This window comes from Lithobates pipiens, unplaced genomic scaffold (genome assembly GCF_037356315.1).
Source record: "Lithobates pipiens isolate NorthernLeopardFrog02 unplaced genomic scaffold, aLitPip1_a1.2 Scaffold_13, whole genome shotgun sequence".
NCBI lineage: Eukaryota > Metazoa > Chordata > Amphibia > Anura > Ranidae > Lithobates > Lithobates pipiens.
In genome coordinates, this window is record NW_027507718.1 from 460,111,184 (window position 1) to 460,129,722 (window position 18,539).

General features: G+C 45.3%; 1 protein-coding gene across 2 annotated transcripts in view; it reads left to right on the plus strand.

Annotated features, from left to right (window-relative positions):
* Positions 1-18,539, plus strand: part of WFS1 (wolframin ER transmembrane glycoprotein) — a 55,372-nt gene that overhangs the window by 9,231 nt on the left and 27,602 nt on the right. For both annotated transcript variants that reach the window (XM_077477807.1, XM_077477806.1), the window contains exons 3-4: positions 2,897-2,970; positions 18,101-18,245. In XM_077477807.1, the coding sequence (XP_077333933.1) occupies positions 2,897-2,970; positions 18,101-18,245 (219 nt within the window). The remainder of the gene's footprint in view (positions 1-2,896; positions 2,971-18,100; positions 18,246-18,539) is intronic.

The window sequence follows — 18,539 nt, forward strand, 5'->3', positions numbered from 1 at the left end:
TTTTTTTTCCTGTTTGGTCTCTCTTTCCTGTAGTAGAGGAATAAAGAAACCGCAAAGCTCTGAGTAATGTACTGGAGAGCTAATTGAAATGTCCATGTTATGCAAGTCTAAGATGTTCTCTGCAGCCAAATGGGAACATTTCATCAGATTTTGGGGCCACATCCTAGCTTGTGATTGGCTCTGATGTTCATCCTGACAGCACGATCCCCCCCCCCCCCCTCCTCTGTCAGAATGCATTGATTGGCTACTTTTTTTTTTTTTTTTCTACTGCAAAAGCCCTTCGGAAGTCGATCAAACAATCACACTCCCGTCAAACAGGGACGGCCAATACCTTCCTTTTTAGAAACAAGTACGTGTTTTTTTTGTTTTGTTTTTATTTTTCCTCGTTTCTGTCAAAAAGTTTTGTAAATGAGTGAAGGAGAAAGATGTACTTATGAGGCCGCACTAATATGCAGCACTGATAGGATTAGGTGACACTGATGAGGTGGCACTAATACGCAGCACTGAACTGATAGGTGGCACTGATAGGCAGCATTGATGAGCAGGAACTGAAAGGCAGCATTGGCTGCCATAATGGAGACAACTAATCTTTAAAGGATTCAGTTCTGCTAGCAAGACAGACAAGTGCCTGTTCCGTGAGAATCAGCAACCCGTCATATTTGGTAATGGAGTGACGTTCCGTCAGAACACGGCAATGCCCATCTTGGTACACCCTGCACTCGAGCATAGTAAGCCTGCAATCAGAAGGCGACAGTGCACATCTTGTACACCTTGCCAATAGAGTTCACAAAATCTATGGGCTGGGTGTAATGTAATGTTCACTGTTGCCTTCTGACTGTAGTGGTTTTACCAAGATGGGCGTTGCGGTGTTCTGACAGAACATTGCTTCAGTTACCGAATGTGATGGGTCATCTATTCTGACAGAACACCGGCATTGGGAACATAGCTACTGTGCTCTGCTTACCTGCCACTGCTGCCAGCGTGTTTCCACCCACTGACTTCCAGGAGTGATGCCTCTTCTTTCCCAGGTATTGGATTAAGCATCGGCGCATTTGCATGAGTACAAACACTTGTGGAAATGCTCAGTATTGTATCGTATAATAGTATTGGCACAACCTAATTCTATGTTTTTTGTTTTTTGTTTTTTTGTTCTGAGCACCTATTTATTACCGGTATTTTATATAGTGCCATCAATGTATACAGCATTTTACACACGGTATAGTGTAAATTATGATGACCCTAGTGCCGCAAGGACAAAGTGCTAACCACAAAGACACTGTACTGCTCAGTGCACATCTGTATGCTCTGCAGGAACGCACGCATCATTGCAGCCCACAAAACCGTGTGTTTTTTTTTCTTCTCCTTTTTAGGTGCTATTCATTGGCATTCATTTTAAATGGCACCTCAACTCATCTTGCTAGCCTTGTATGTTGGCCTGCACCACAATGCATGACAACCTATTGTGGTGCACTGCATTTAAAAAAATAAAAGGTACTTGCACTTTTACCTTTTTGGGGCAATTTCTGTACATTGGGCAACCCATTCAAATGCACCTCTCTCTCACTCTCTCACCTAGGTCATGTGATGAGAGGCTGTAGTACTACCTTGGATGTGGTGGTAGAACAAAGTTTATTGCTAGGGGCTATTGATAAATAGGAACTGCAATGTACTAGGTTGGACCAGATGGACATTTTCCTACCTTATATACTACGTAAATATGCACTGCACGTGCAGCAAACGCATTGAAGTAACATGCCCATTTTACCACATATTGCCGAAATATGCAAGTGAGACTTCTGAAATTTGTCAATAGTGATATCAGAATCAGAACTGGGAGTTTATACAGCAGTCTTAACCGGCAGGGTGGTTGTACCCAAGTTGATATATTAACTTGGGTACATTTAGCCTGCCCATACATGCTTCAAATCTTGGCCGGTTCCTGCTGAACCAGCAGAGATTCGAACCGTCTATGGCATGCTTAAGGGTTTCCATTGACTGACTAATCTCATCTATATTTTAAATGCAATAACAAAATGGAAAAGCTAGCAAGACTAAACTTTTACTTTAAAAATAATGAATTGCTGAATACTAACTCTAAGGGGTGTGTGTGTGTGTGTTTATACACACATACACACATACACACACACACACACACACACACACACACACACACTATCTGGATCTTTTAAAGCGGTAGTAAACCGCTGGGTGAGGTCTGTGTGTGTGTGTTTTGTTTGTTTTTTATTTATTTTTTATTTTTTTCCTGACCTGCAGGGCAATATCTTAATGTGCTAGTATGCGTTGCATACAGTACATGTTACACTACCTATAGGTAAGCCTTGTTATAGGCTTATCTATAGGTGCAAGTCAGAGATGGGCGTTTACTCCCACTTTAGGCTTTCTCACAGGCACAATGAATGATCACCAATTTGTTTGTAATATGATTGATCTCCTTTGATCACTATCTAGTGGTCATAATGCGTTTTTTTTTTATTTATTTTTTGTAATGTACTCCATTATGCCTACTAGTTGAAGGAGATAATGATCATAGGAGGTAATCATATTACAGACAATACAGTGGTCCTTAAGACATCTGCATAGCCATTTTACATGGACCCCTAAGTATTTGCTGAAAATACATTTTTTTTTTTTTTTTATATATAGCAAATTTGCAGATGGACGGAGTTTCAGCAGTTAATGTGATCTGTTTTGATTTGAACAGATGGCTATTAACCTGCACAAAGTCAGAATTAAGGCACATAGTGGTTCAGGATGTGTGGTCTAACTAATAACCAGTTTACTTGGCATAGCCTTTGCCCAGTGTGCTGTTTGCTGTAGAACGTAGACGTTGTACAACATTTTAACTGATCTCTGAATTGTGCTCTTCTTGTTGCAGAAACCATGAGTGAGGATCTGGATTCCGAGCTGCTGGAAAAGGCCAGAGCCGGCGATCCCAAGGCCCAGAGCGAGGTAATCAGTTGCTGTATTGGATAGGATGTTGTCTTTGCAACGTTGTCTTTGCTTCTGTGGAATTCTCTGTGCATGAAGCAGCCAGCCAGGATGATTCACCAAATAAACATTGTTCAGTGTCACACACCTCCACACACCCGGCAAATACCATTGTGTACTCATGTGCCTGGACTGTATACTGACCAGAGGGGAATTGTCCCATCTCCTCTGCCCTTGTATATCTAAACCCATATATAAAGATGTAATATATTGCAGCTTAGCAGTTCTTAGATGTGATGGTTGCCTTCGCTTTCTTTTATCAGACTTTTTTCTTTTACCCGTCATCCTGCCAGTAACTCATTTCCAGTCCTAGGGTGACAATTCTCGTTCCCTGTGCTGTATCAGGGGAGGAGCAGTGTTGTCACTTAAAGTGGTTGTAAACCCTTACAAACCACTTTGACCTACAGGTAAGCCTAGATTAAGACTTACCAGTAGGTCCAAGAAATATCTCCTAAACCTATACGGTTTAGGAGATATTTACCTGAACACCGTGGCACCCTGGGTAAGCCGCAGATCGCGGCGATATGCTGCAAGTGTCGGCTCCCGTGCGCATGCGCGGGAGTGACGACAGCGCTGCTTCAGCGAATCACAGCGTCGGAGCAGCGAGACCTACGTAGACCCACCAAGAAGATGGACGCTCGGAACTACAGGTGACAGCGGTGACTTCGCTGGCTCCTGTGTCATGTAAGTGACACATAATGGGCTACTATGCGATGCATAGTAGTCCATTATGCTTTACCTTTGCAGGGAATCAAAGAGGAAGTAAACCCATCAGGGTTTACTTCCTCTTTAAAGCAGAATGAAACTACCATATTTATTTTTTTCTTATTGTGGCCCCAGGAGCTTTTAGCCATAATGTGCTAGTATGCACAGTGTATTAGTACATTATTGCAGACTTACCAGGCTAGTCATTTTCTCCATTGCTGCTCCTTTTTTTTTTTTTTTTGTCCCAGCTGGTCATGGGTGCTGCCATCTTCTTCCAGTCGTCTTTTTTGGTTCCAACTCTTCCTTCACTTGGTTGACCAGGCTGCGATGACCTCACTCTCACTCATGCTCACAGGGGCCAAATTGTCACATCACAGAGCTGTGCCATAAAGGAACGCTGAGCTGCGCATGCGTGGCTGTGTACACAAGCGGTAGAAGGCAGGGAGAAGAGTTCATGCCTGCCAGCAGTTTTTATTTTATTTTTATTTTTTTTGGTTTAATTGTGCTTTAGGATATTGCTGCAGATCACTGTCCTTTTTGCCATAGCATCAGAAGAGGTATTTCATGGAAACAATGCTTGCTTATTGCAGTCAGCAGAGTGTACGGGACATGGCAAGCTCACAAGATTTCTGGCAGGATCAACAAATCTGTATCTGCATTCGCTCAATAGAGATAACAAAATTGCTTTAATTTTTATGTTTAACTACTTCCCACCCGGCAAATGTACATATACGGCCGGGTGGGAGCTCTCTACTTCTGAGTGGACGTTCCTAAACGTCCATCAGAAGTAGGGGGATCGCGCGCGCCCGGGCAATGGCTCGATCCCGATGCGCCCGTGTGACACGGCGTATCTCTGATCTGCAGGAGGGCTCTGTGATTGTGATTGGCCCTCCTGATCACATGACGGCTGTGTCCAATCACGGTCGTCATGTGATGTAAACAAACAGTCCTCCTCTCCTCACACGAAAGTCATCACTGAGGAGAGGAGAGCAGATCGCTGCAGCCGGCTGGTGATCAGTGAGTATGAGCTGTTTTTTACAGCTTTTTACTCACTGATCACCAGTCTAGTGAAAACACAATGTCCCCAAAAATAAAAACACATGTCCCCCACATAAGTCCCACTAAAATCACATGTCCCAATGATTATCTGCACACACATGTACATGATCATTTGCGTACATATGTCCGTGATCACACAAACCAATTATTATACACTTAACCAAATTTTTTTTTACCAAAGACGTGGCAGAATACATTTTGGCTTAAATTTATGACAAAATTCGATTTTTGTTGGATTTCTTTTAAAATGGAAAGAAGAAAATATTATTTTATTTTTTTTCCAAATATCCGCTCTTTTTGCTTATATCGCAAAAAATAAAAAATCTGAGTCGTTAATAAATAACACCAAAATAAAGCTCTATTTGTGCAAACAAAATGATAACAATTTAATTTGGGTACAGCGTGTCATTGAAATTGCGAGAGTGCTGAAATCTGAAAATTGGGCTGGGAAGGAAGGGGGTGAAAATGCCCTGTATTGTAGTGGTTAATAGGCCAAAAGGAAACAAATAAGAGAAGTTCATTGTTGGGGTTTACACCTATATACAGTTTAAGCTGGCAATACATTCCAATCTGATTGTACGGTTATCTGTAGATTAACCACCATCTGTGTAGTGGGGCTGCACCAATGCTGTGTGTGTTTTTTTTTTTTTTCCTTTCTGTTTAACCAGTGAGTACGAGTACTGATACTTGTACTCACCAGTGTGATTTGAGCTCCTTCTTTTAGTATGGGCTCAAATCTCACCGCAAAGGTATTTGCAAGAATTATATATAATTATATTATATACACACTAAAGGAGGTCCTTTTTTCCTTGTGTTCTGTATACAGATGGTTTACAGAACGCCCCCCAGATTTGTCATTTCCTGCTTGTATGATTGGCTCAGATTTTGAGCATCCCCTGTAACAAAAATGTCATATTTGGTGAGGTACTCTTAAAGGGAAATCATGTCTAAAGGTATGCAGACCTTTCAATTTTCCCCATTAGAGCCCTGTAGGTGCAGCAGCTGATTGATAATTATAAAGATAACTCCAATACAGATGCACTCGGACACAGTTATTTCCTTGGAATAACAGAAGGTAGGAATCTGCAACAATGTTTGTTAAAATCAGTGCAGATGTACACCCAGAGGGGAATGTTGTGTGTTTTTTTTTTTTTTTTTTTTTTGTAAGACTCGATTAGCATGGACTTTCAGTGAAATATTTTAGTATATAATGTATTTCCATGCTTTCTTGTGTACTGTCCTGGGAACACTGAACACATTGATCCGAACATTTGATGTTTTTCTCATCAGCTGAACGCACGCACTTTGAATAGTAACAGAAGCATATTTGGTCACAAGTCTGTGGGAATCATCAGCTGGCAATGACATGCTAAGATGGACTCTGCACATTCCTCTATCTTACGTGTGACATTTCTTATGTCCACGCCAAACATCCTCACTGGCAGCGCTTGTACTGAGAGAAAATCACACATCTAAATACAGCACTCTATGTTGATACAATTCTTGATGGGACATGCATTATTGGAGAGGGTGCATTGGACTTCCGACGTGGTCTTTACAGCACTAAATCTCATTGTTTAGGAACAGAGACTATAAAATGGGAATAGTTCTGGTAACAATGTATGAAGTAATAATAACTGTGACCTCGGTGTGGCTCCGCTGTGTGCAGCCCAGTATGACTGGTTTAGACAAGGTTTCACAAACTAGGAACTGATGAAAGATGGAGAAATTCTAGTAATTACTGGGCAATTGCTGGCAGTGTTGGTGTTGCTTTGTGTAGCTTAAAAATCCTGATTCTGAGTCATCTCGTATACACTTGAGAGGGAATGAAAAGTAAAACGCTGTGTATAGAAAAATACTTAAATGATAATTTCACCTTTGGAACATGTTACATGTTGTTGTACCTGTTTTTAGGGTGGAGCATGTAACACGTTCCAGCATCTGCATCCTGCACTCACGATTCCCCCCCAATCACTGTGACAGCGGGCAAGGGATCTTCTCTCCGCACCCACTGTCACAATTTCAAAACCGCAGAGCTCTGCCTATGCGGCTGAATAATTCATTCAGTTTCCTGTGAATGGACAGACCAGGGCCTGACAGGTATAGGCTTGGGTGTAGCTTTGCATTTTTACAATGAACAACAATTTTTTTTTTTTTAATACTTTTTTCTCAAATCGCCTTTCAGGACAACCCCGGAGAGAGTGTAGCTCCACCTTCTTATCAGGAAACACTTGCTCACTTTAAAAACACCTCCTCTTCCTCCATGGCTTCAGTTATTGTGTTTCCTCCATGGAGGAAGCATGTGCCTGAACCAGGGGAAAGCTACACTCTCTGCAGGGGAGTAAGGCTTACCTTAAGGATTGGTTGTCTTTTTTTCTTGGCCCCCAGCAGCATCTCCAGTGGGAGAGGACTCCTGGAGCTCCTGGTCCCGCCATCTCATGGGAGTAAGGACCCTCGGAGTGCCGGTGTCGGGTGTCCGCTGGACTAGCGCAGGGAGGGCACTGTCGCTGGCGGAGGTCGCTGCGGGTCAGCGGCGTGGCTCCGTTTTCAGCGTCAGGTCCCGGGCGGCGCCAGCGTCGTTTACGGTGATGCGCGGGCGCTCTGAGGGGGCGTGGCGCCGTGGTTCAAGCGCCTGGAACGCAGGGATCATGGAGCGGGTCAGGTGACCGTGTGCTTCCGCTTCCGGCCGGCCCTGATGATGCGGCGGGTGGGAAAATCCAAAAAAATGGCAGAGCTGTTTGTGATATGCTGCCTTACTCAGCGATGGAGGAGTGTAAGCCAGCTATGGCGGAGACAGACGCCCCAAGCACCGGTCCAGCCCAGGTATGTAAGGTGCAGTGGCACCCTCTGCTTCACTGTTGGGCTATGTCTTTGTCTGTTCCCCCCTCTTGGGGGGGCTGTCGCTGCAGGTCAGAGGTGACTTCGCTCTGACCTTTTTGCAGCCTAGTCCTGGGGTCTCACTAGTGGTCTGTTTGGTGGTGGGTCTCTGCACTGGCTTGGTGTTAAGCAACTGGTAGTTGAGAGCTTTTAGTGAGTTAAGCCTGCATGTCGTTTCAGGAAAAATCACTAGGAAAAGTTAAACCAGGTCAGAGAAAATGTCCTTCTTGCAAGACCCCCCTCAGAGATTCGTGGCAGAAGGCAATGTGCAGAGTTTGTATCAGAGAGTTGGTGGAAGAGGAAACATCCCAGCAGTATAAGGATTTGTTTTCTTCGGTTAAAGAGCTGACAAACTCCTTGAGTTCAGTCAGGTCCATCCTGATACAAAACCCTCCCGCACAGACCGAGCCTCAGAACTTGCCGCCCAGCCCCAGGGCGTCCTCGTCCAGACAGATGGAGACCGAGGATTCTGGAGACGAAGGGGGTAGTACTCTCATCTCCTTCAGGGATTCTGAGGAGGAGGAAGAGGAAGAAGATAGCAGGGGCTCTAAGTACAAGCTATCACTAGAGGAGGTAGATGACATCCTTAAAGCAATCTACACAACTCTAGAAATTCAAGAAGAAAAGGTACAGCTGTCAATTCATGACAAAATGTACCAGGGGTTGGAAGAAACAAAACGGAGAGTTTTTCCAGTCCACAGGGTCCTCTCAGATTCAGTGAGAAAGGAGTGGAAGGACCCAGAAAAAGCCCCTTTCTTCTCTAAAGCTCTCAAGAGAAGGTTTCCCTTCGAAGATGAAGACTCAGAGGTTTGGAACAAAAAACCCAGAGTTGATGCAGCTTTCTCGCATGTATCCAGACGAACGGATCTAGCCTTTGAGGATATGGGGATCCTTAAAGACCCAATGGACAAAAAAGCTGACTCCATCCTTAAGAAGGCTTGGGATGCTGCGTCAGTCAGTCTGAAGCCAGCTATGGCAGCTATGGTTGTGGCCAGGAACCTAGAATGTTGGGTAGAGAAACTGAAGAGCCATATTGAAGCGGGGACACCCTGTAAGGATCTATTAGAGTCCTTTCCACTGATTTTTTGAATGCTGTCAAATATATGGCAGATGCATCAGCAGAATCTGTCAAACTGGCCGCCAGGTCCTCGGCTCTTGTAAATTCAGCCAGGAGAGCAGTGTGGCTGAAAACATGGTTTGGAGACACGGCCTCTAAGGTCAAACTGTGTGGTTTGCCCTTCTCAGGTGACTTGCTCTTCGGCCCCGATTTAGAGTCAGAGCTGGATAGGACGGCCGATTAAAAAGAAGGCTTTTCCAGCTAAGAAAAAGCAGGTTACCATAAAGAATTTTCATGCTTTTCAGCAGTCCCATAAAAAAGACCAGGATCGCAAGAGCAGATGGGGTTCGCAGAAGGGCAAAGGCAGGGGTGGAGTCCTCTTTAGATCTCCCCCAGAGCAGACCCCCCAAGAGCAAGTGACAATCTCTCCCCAGTGGGGGGGAGACTGTCAGCTTTTCGCGAACAATGGGACAGGCTGTCTCCAAATCTGTTTGTGAAGAGCATTGTCGATCAGGGGTACAGGTTGGAATTTTCAGAACCACCCCCGAGCAGGTTTTATGTGACAACATTGCCAAGGGATCAGGAGAAGGCCTCTGCAATGAAGCTTTTATTACAGGAGCTGATACAGCAAGAGGTTCTAATTCAAGTCCCAGTAAACCAGCAGGGCAGGGATTTTTACTCCCATATTTTTCTGGTGAAAAAACCCTCAGGGAAGTACTGTTTAATCCTGAATCTGAAAGTTCTGAATGGGTTTATTCGGTACAAGCATTTCAGGATGGATACAATTTTTTCCATCACAAAGTTGTTGACCCCAGATTGTTTCATGGCATCCCTGGATCTAAGGGATGCCTACCTTCATATACCCATTCATCAGGCATCGCAGCAGTTCCTGCGCCTGGCATTGAATGTGGGGAGTTTGGTGTGGCACCTCCAATTCAGGGCTTTGCCATTCGGACTCTCGTCCTCTCCCAGGGTCTTTACAAAGATTATGGCAGAGGCTCTGGAGCCCCTGAAGTTAAAGGGGATTTCAGTCGTCCCTTATCTGGACGACCTTTTGTTTTTTTGTGGACTTCAGGGAGCAGGTCCTAGTCAATCTCCAGATGGCCCAGTCTCACCTCGAGGGCCTGGGGTGGCTTCTAAATCTAGAGAAGTCAAACCTGATCCCCTCACAGGAAATGAAATTTCTGGGGTATACGATAAACTCGATTCTCCAGAAAGTTTTCCTGCCGCTGGAAAAGCAGGAAAAGTTGCAGCTAGCTGTACAGCGGATACAGAGCAACCAGGCAGTCTCGGTCAGGACGGCTATGGCAGTTCTGGGCTTGCTTACAGCAGCAATCCCGGCTATTCAGTGGGCCAGGTTCCATTCCAGACCCCTTCAGAGGGAGGTTCTGTCAAGTTGGTCCTATCAGGATCCTTTGGAAAAGCGGTTAAGAATCTCGTCAAGGACGAAAAGGGCTCTTTGGTGGAGAGATCAGGCAAACCTCTCAGGGGGTCTGGTGTGGACTTTTCCCTTGGACAAGCGACTAACAGACGCAAGTGGCTGGGGGACCCACCTGGATGGTCAAACATCTCAGGGGGTCTGGTCCAAGCAGGAAGCTCAAAGATCATCCAACTGGAGGGAGTTGAAGGTGATCTTTCTGGGTTTAGTGGCCTTTCAGCAGAATTTGAGAGGTCACCATGTCCAGGTGTTGTCAGACAACAGCGGTTACCTACATAATGAAACGAGGGGGAACCAGGAGCAGGAGCTTGATGGAGTTGGCCAATCTGTTGTTAGCCTGGGCAGAGCAGAACACGGCCTCACTGTCGGTGGTGCATCTGAAGGGCTCTCAGCCCCTGTACACACGGTCGGAAATTTCCACAACCAAATCCGTCGGATTTTGTCCGTCAGATTTAGTCTGACGGATTGTGTCCGAAACTGTTGCATACACACGGTCGGATAAAGTTGTCGAAAAATACGATCTTTCAGAACGTGATGACGTAATTTCGTTATGATGGGACTAGATTCAGGCTAGTAGCCAATAGCTTTGATGTAGGAATTTGATCTGAGCATGCGTGGCACTTGGTCCGATCAAAATTCTCTACACATGATCGGATTACGTCCGACCGGCCCAGTTGGTGGGGAAATATTTCCAACATGTTGGAAAATTGGGTCCGACGGAGATTTGGACGGAATCAATCCGATGCATACCACACACAGTCGGATTATCTGACGACACGGTCCGATAAGACTCGACCCTGTGTACGCGGCATCAGAATTTGTTTGCGGACCTCCTAAGCAGGCGGAAATTGCTAGAGGCAGAATGGAGCCTGAATCAGGAGGTGTTCCTCATGATTTCCGAGGCTTGGGGGGGTTCCACAGGTAGACCTTTTTGCCAGCCAGCAGAACTTAAAGGTGGACAGATTCTTTTCTCTTCACCGAGGAGATGCAGCAATAGAGCTGGATGCATTTGCTCACCCCTGGCACTACCAGCTGTGCTACGCCTTTCCCCCCTTTCCTCTAATTCCACTAGTGCTGAGGAAATTCAGAGAAGAAGGGAAGGACTTAATACTAGTCGCTCCTTTTTGGCCAAAAAGACCTTGGTTCGCGGGTCTTCGAAATCTAGCCTCGAAGCCCCCATGGAGGTTACCACCCAGAAAAGATTTGTTATCCCAGGGGACAGTAAATCATCCAGAGGTGGAACTTCTACAGCTAACTGCCTGGTTTCTGAGGAGCACCTCTTAAAAGCCAAAGGGCTCTCAGATATAGTAAAGACCCTGCTATCTAGCTGGAAAGCAGTTACCCAGGCAATTTACATGAAGGTCTGGAAGAAGTTCAACTCCTGGTGTAGTTCTAGAGAGCTCAAGGTCAAGAGCACGGTGTCTGGAGTTTCTCCATGAAGGAATGGAGAAGGGTCTAGCAGCCAGCACCCTGAAGACTCAGGTGGCAGCTTTATCAGTTTTCTTTGAAAAGACTTTATCTAAAGAGACTTTAATTTCTAGATTTTTTAGGGCTCTCGCTCGAAGTAGACCAGTAGCCCTTAAAGACTTTCCCAGTTGGGATTTGTCAACAGTTTTGTAGGGTCTCTCGGGAGCACCGTTTGAACCCTTACAAGAAGCTTCTTTACAGAAGGTGGTTTTAAAAACAATCTGTTTGGTGGCCATCACCTCGGCCAGGAGGGTCAGCGAGCTCCAAGCCCTAGCTATTACAGAACCCTTCCTTAGAGTTTATTCGGACAGAGTAGTACTGAGGACGGATCCAGCATTCCTACCGAAAGTATCCTCAGCTTTTCATCGATCGCAGGAAATAGTGTTACCTACATTCTCTGCAACCCCAGCTAATGCAGGAGAGGAAGTTTTCCACACATTGGATGTGAGAAGATGCCTATTGCAGTTTCTGAAGATGACTAAAGACTTTAGAAGATCAAACGCCCTTTTTGTGATATTTTCTGGATCACGCAAGGGGGAGAAGGCTTCTAAGAGTACGCTGGGTAGGTGGCTTAAGCTGGCTATAACAGAAGCTAAAAAAGCAAAAGGAGAAATACCTCCCTCAGGTATTGCCGCACACTCTACTAGATCCACGGCAGTTTCCTGGGCTGAAAGGGCCGGTGCAACGCCTGAACAAATCTGCAAGGCTGCCACTTGGTCCAGTTATTCGACATTTCTCCGGCACTACCGGTTAGATCTACTGTCTGCGGCAGATCAGGCCTTCGGCAGGAAGGTACTGCAGGCAGTAGTCCCGCCCTAGGGTAAGTTTCTCGGCTATCCTCTCCGGGGTTGTCCTGAAAGGCGATTTGAGAAAAACTGAGTTAGACTTACCGGTGACGGTATTTCTAAGAGCCTTTCAGGACAACCGTTGCTTCCCTCCCTAAGTTATGCTTAGTAAATGTATTAAGTTCTACCATGGTGTTGTGCTTTCTGTGCTTTGTTTTCCAGTGTCGGAAGGCCACAATAACTGAAGCCATTGAGGAAGAGGAGGTGTTTTTAAAGTGGGCAAGTGTTTCCTGATAAGAAGGTGGAGCTACACTCTCTCCGGGGTTGTCCTGAAAGGCTCTTAGAAATACCGTCACCGGTAAATCTAACTCGGTTTTATTTATTTTTTGTATTTTTTTTTTCCATCACATAGGGGACAAAGGCCCCCCCTTTTTTTTATTTTTATTTTTTATTTTTTGTTTTTGTACTTTCAAAAGGTGAACTTCTCCTTTTTTAAAGTGATATTAAAGCCTCAGTTTTGAATCTTTTTTACCCTAGTGTGATTTCACACTAGTGCAATGCGGGAACCAGCGCTATTACAATGTCAGTTCCCGCATCGCTTCTCTTCCGCAGGCAGGTCACGCTGCCTTGTGCGAACATCATTGACAAAGTTAATGACGCCCCCAGTTTAGTTCACAGATTGCAGTGCAAACTGTGAACTCGCACAGGAATTGGATCGCATAGGTGAGAACACCCATGCAATACGATTCTATTACGAGGAAAAACAAGTCCCTGCACTATTTTCTGTGCGATTCCAATGCGAGTTCAGCCATACAACTGTCTGAACTCGCATTGCTCAGAGAGCGCATGTGATCGGCAACTGCGGTGCAGGTGTGAATCATGCGATTTCTGAGATCGCGCTAGTGTGAACCCAGGCTCAGGAGCCATTTCAATCACTTACGGAGTAAGCAGCTTCTATCTCTCCTAATCCAGGCCTGTGTTTCTTTTCCAGATGGTGCCATGACCACTGATGCAGGTTTCCTGTTTCAGGGTGGTTCTTTTTCTTTTGCAGCATCCTATGGAGCCACCCTTGCATGCAGGGACTAGAGTTGTATCTCCCTACGCTGTGTACATCAATAGAAATGCACAGCCCCATAGCCTAGGATAGTAAGGCACTCCCCTCTTCCTTCCCACTTCCTTCTCCAAGTTAACAGTTTAACTGAAGTCTACACTGTCCACTATTAACTCTTTCTTGTGAAGACTGGAAGTTCAGGGAAGCCAAAGTAGTTTTGAATTTCAGCAAATCGCTTGCTGTTTATTTTATTGTGTGCGGTAAAATAAAAAACGCTGCATGTTTTAATACTTTAACCGCCCACCACATATGTGCAACGATAGAAGGGTGGGCTTTACTCCCCCCCAAACACAGCAGTTATATGCTGAGAGTGCACGGTCTCGGCACAAAGACCGAGCTGTGAAGGACTGCTCAGTCCTGGCTAAAGATCGGTAGCTGCTGGGACTGGCTTTGATCATGAGACCACTGTGGCCGTATCACATGATCGCCGATCCGTCCTGTCTCTGGGTGTCCCAAACAATTTAGAAGGATGCCGAAGTGGACCGTACGGCGTTCAATAAACCGGTTTGACCCTCAATACGTCTCAGGAGAAGGACTATTCAGGCAAAGTAATTCTATACCAATATTGTACAATAAGCCCAGTTCAAAAAGGCAGAATGCATGCAGAATTTTCATTACCATGTCTTATTGGCTTTTATTTATAAATTGTAAATACATTTTTCAGTTCACTGAAGGCCTAAGCCTAATTGACCTCATGCAAATGATTTCAGTTGGGTTTATTTTATTTTTTTTATATATAAAGTCAATTTACAAAGTCTATGGCATGGATTATTGCTCATTAAAATACAGCTGGCTTCATGTTGATAATTACACAGAGGAGTATGGTCCTAGTGAGGGGGGCAGAAGATGAGGAATTAACTCTTCAGTTTATAAGAAACTGCAGCTTTTACAGATCAATGCCTAATATAATGTGAGAAGATCTCAGCTTCATACCTAAGCAGAATTTTGTTTGTAGTCCAAAACCTGATTTGATGAAAAAAATATTCAAGTTAAAGTAAAAGAATTTCATCCATTAAAAAAAAAAAAAAACGGAACCTGTAAAATAACTTGAAATCGAAATAAGTGGATTCCAAATCATTTGAGCAACTATCGGCCATCACATGCAACTTCCATCTAACCCCTGAAAACCTGCACCACCACAGGGGTTTGAAGGTTTGAAACCTGGCCCTATATTGTTGAATGGGTCGTGTTGGGCATGTGGTACTGTGTACTCCATGCACATAATTGTTGAGATGCTTTGCATGTGTACACCCCGGCTTTTGCAGTAAAGGGGAGCAGAAAGCAGCTACAACATGAGTAGAAAAGCCTGCCCTTGCCAGCATGCTGTAGAGAAGGATTCTTCCTCTTTGTGTGGAAGCAGCGGTCTGTCTGCAACACATACACCCCCCCAAGTCAGAGCTATAGCTCTGCCATCTGCCCAGCTCATGTTTCCTGCTGAGCTCTGACTAGTAAAGGGCATGCAGGGACCAAGGTATTTCTCTGACACGCTGGCAGGAGACAGGCTTTCCTACTCAGGCTGTGGCTGCTTTCTAAAGAAAACAAACTACAAGACCTTACACACTTTCTTTTGTTTTAATTTACTTGAGTGTGTTACGCTGCTTTAAACTGAATGCTCCATTGAGCTTTAACTGACTTGCCTTCAGTGATGTAAAATCTAGCTTGCTGTGGGCCATTGCACTTTGCAGGTTTTGCACAGCTATATGAAGTAAGCCTGAATGTCACTTTGCCCGTTTGTCCTCTACCAGTCTGCATTATGTCTCTGAAGTCTTTCCACATGGCTTTAATTTAAATCATGTCAGTTGCTCCTTTGCCTTGGAAGAAATCAGCAAGTTCCTTTTATCACCCTGCGTGTGACCTTCTCCTGTTCCTCTCTTCTTCCTCTCCTATATAGTCATGTGAGACATGAATAGCGTTCTGGAATTGCATCTTTAAAAGTCTTAAAGGGTAACTGAACTGTCCTTTTCAGATTCGCTTTCTATATATATATACGGAGAAGTTAAGTCGACCATAGACAGTTCAAATCTCTGCCGTTTTAGCAGGAATCAGCCAAGATTTGAACCATGTATGGACAGGCTGATTGTATCCAAATCGATCCATTGATTGACTTGTTTACAACCAGCATGCCAGATTTTTACATGGGATTATTATTGCTAGGGGCTATAGCCGCTGGTAATCGCTGTGTTCTCCCAGCGGAGAACACACCTCTGCAAGGGGAACACAATGACTCTGCAGGAGGGATTACCCCCCATCAACGCTGACGGTTGATGGGAGAATCAAGTGACTTTCTTCCGTGCAACCCCCTAAGGCGTTTCATCAGCAACATCTCGTGTCATCCGGGGTCCTTACTGGAATTTTAGAAAAGGACCCGATGGTTTTCTTTTATAGTGGCGTTAAAACCAAAACATGTAATATATTGCATCTCATCAATCATTAGTTGTGATGGCTGCATTGGATTTCTGCTCTTAGGCTTTTTTCCCCCTCTGTTTTCACCTGGTGATCTGGCACGTAACGCGCCTTCTGTGTTTAAAATTCCTCCACTCTAGATTAAGGGGCACCTTTGGACAGCAGCATTGTCGGTCTGGGGGAGGGGAGTGTTTGACTAGCAGGTTTAAATACACTAACAAATTGAAGCCAGACTCCTTCTCATACTTTTTTAACATTTACAGCAAACTGTTTTTTGATACCTTTTTGGAATAAAGGTTGCACATAAAAGCTGAACATTGTGAGCACCCCGGATAGTGTTACATGGTTTGTCCTATTTTTGTTACTGGTACATTCTGCTGAAGAGCTTGTTCTTTCTGTAGAGCCGCATGCCCTCAACATGGGGGGGGTCATGGATGGGTGCTTTTGCTCGCGCCCTCCCACCCCAAAACACCTTGCCCCATGTTGGTGGAGACAAGGGCCTGATGGTTGTTGGAAGGGGGGGGGGGGCTCTCTGCGGGCGGGAAACGTGTCAGAATCTGGGGGCCCGTGATCCTAGCCCCCCCCCCCCCCTTATGTGAAAGGGTATCAGGAGGTACATACTACTTATCTACATCTTCTCTGCATCAATTCTAAGTGCAGAATAGTTATGGCTTGTCTGAGCATTCAGAAAACAGGGAGGAGAGCTGAAATTGCACACTGCATTGCTGTGTGCACACTACGCATTACATGATCCATTTCAGGAGCAATCAAGAGAAGGTGGCTACATTCTAAAGCCCCATACACACTATCAGATTTTCTGCTGATTTTTTGTCTTCAGATTTACCAAAACCATGTAGTGCAAGGGCCTGCCTGATTGCATACACAATGAAATTCCTAAGGTTTGACCTCATATTATATGGTTTTGGTAAATCTGAAGGAAAAAAAAATCAGTAGAAAATCTGATAGTGTGTATGGGGCTTTACAATGGGACCATGCCACAACTAACAGTCATATCACAGCAGCAAAAAAAGGTAAAAAAAAAGGGAATTTTGAATTTGGAGGCAGTTGAGAGTACGGTAATACTTGTGTTTTTTCTGTTTCTTATGTAATTTTGAAACTGAGTTTAGTGTCACTTTATAAGTTACATACCGTATATACTCGAGTATAAGCCGAGATTTTCAGCCTCTTTTTTGAGGCTGAAAGTGCCCCCCTCGGCTTATACTCGAGTCATCGCTGTCTGCCCGCTCGATCAGCGTGTCGAGCAGACAGACAGCGGCCATTCTGATTCAAAAGCCGCGCCTCCGGCTCCGCCTTCGCCTGTGATAGGCGGAACACTGAATTTCCCAGCAGCCTGTGTTCCGCCTATCACGGGCATCCGCTCATCCTCGTACTACGGACGAGGATGATACGACGTCCGTGATAGGCGGAACACAGGCTGCTGGGAAATTCAGTGTTCCGCCTATCACAGGCGAAGGAGGAGGCGCGGCTTTTGAATTTTACAATGGCCGCCGACGAAGAGGGCACGGGACGGAGGCAAGGCAACGCACGGCACGGGACAGGACGGGACGGGACGGGACGAAGGCAAGGCACGACACGGGACGGAGGCTCGGGACAAAGGCTCGGGACAAAGGTAGGCTGGACACACACACACACACACACACACACACACACACACACACACACGGATGGAGACACACACGGATGGATGGATGGAGACACACACACACACAGGGATGGATGGATGGATACACACACACACAGGGATGGATGGATGGATGGAGACACACACACACAGGGATGGATGGATGGATGGATGGATGGAGACACACACACACAGGGATGGATGGATGGATGGAGACACACACACACAGGGATGGATGGATGGATGGACACACACACACACAGGGATGGATGGACGGACACACAGGGATGGACGGACACACAGGGATGGACGGACACACAGGGATGGACGGACACACACACAGGGATGGACAGGCATGTCTCACCCTCGGCTTATACACGAGTCAATAAGTTTGCCAGTTTTTTTGGGGGTAAATTGGGGGCCTCGGCTTATATTCGGGTCGGCCTATACTCGAGTATATACGGTAAGTTAAATCCTGGTAGAATCCTAATGTTCACTGGGGTTGCTGGATTGATTTTTTATTTATTTTTTTCCTTCTGTGTTGCAGGTAGGAAAATACTACTTAAAACTTGCAGAGGAGCAGGATGAAGAAGTGAACAGCTGCGCTGCGGTAGACTGGCTTATCCAATCTGCCAAGCAAGGTCGAAGGGACGCTGTGAAGCTTCTGCGGAGATGTTTGGCAGACAGAAGAGGTGCGTTAACCCTGTGGTCTTTTCTCTGAGCTAATATTGTCTATGGTGTATTCTTCTTTCTTTATCATACATTACGGGACACAGAGGTTATTCATGACTATCTGGGTTATACGCTACTTCTAGGTGATTGGACACTGGCAATTAATTGCAAGAAGGTTCCTCCCATACGGGAGTTACCTCAGTTTTTCGCCAGTGTCTTCAGGTGATGGTCACATGCGTGAAGCTCTTCAAATCTTTGTCAATTGAGTGTCCCAGTGAGGACGTTGTGATCGAATCCATTCGGATGGCACAAAG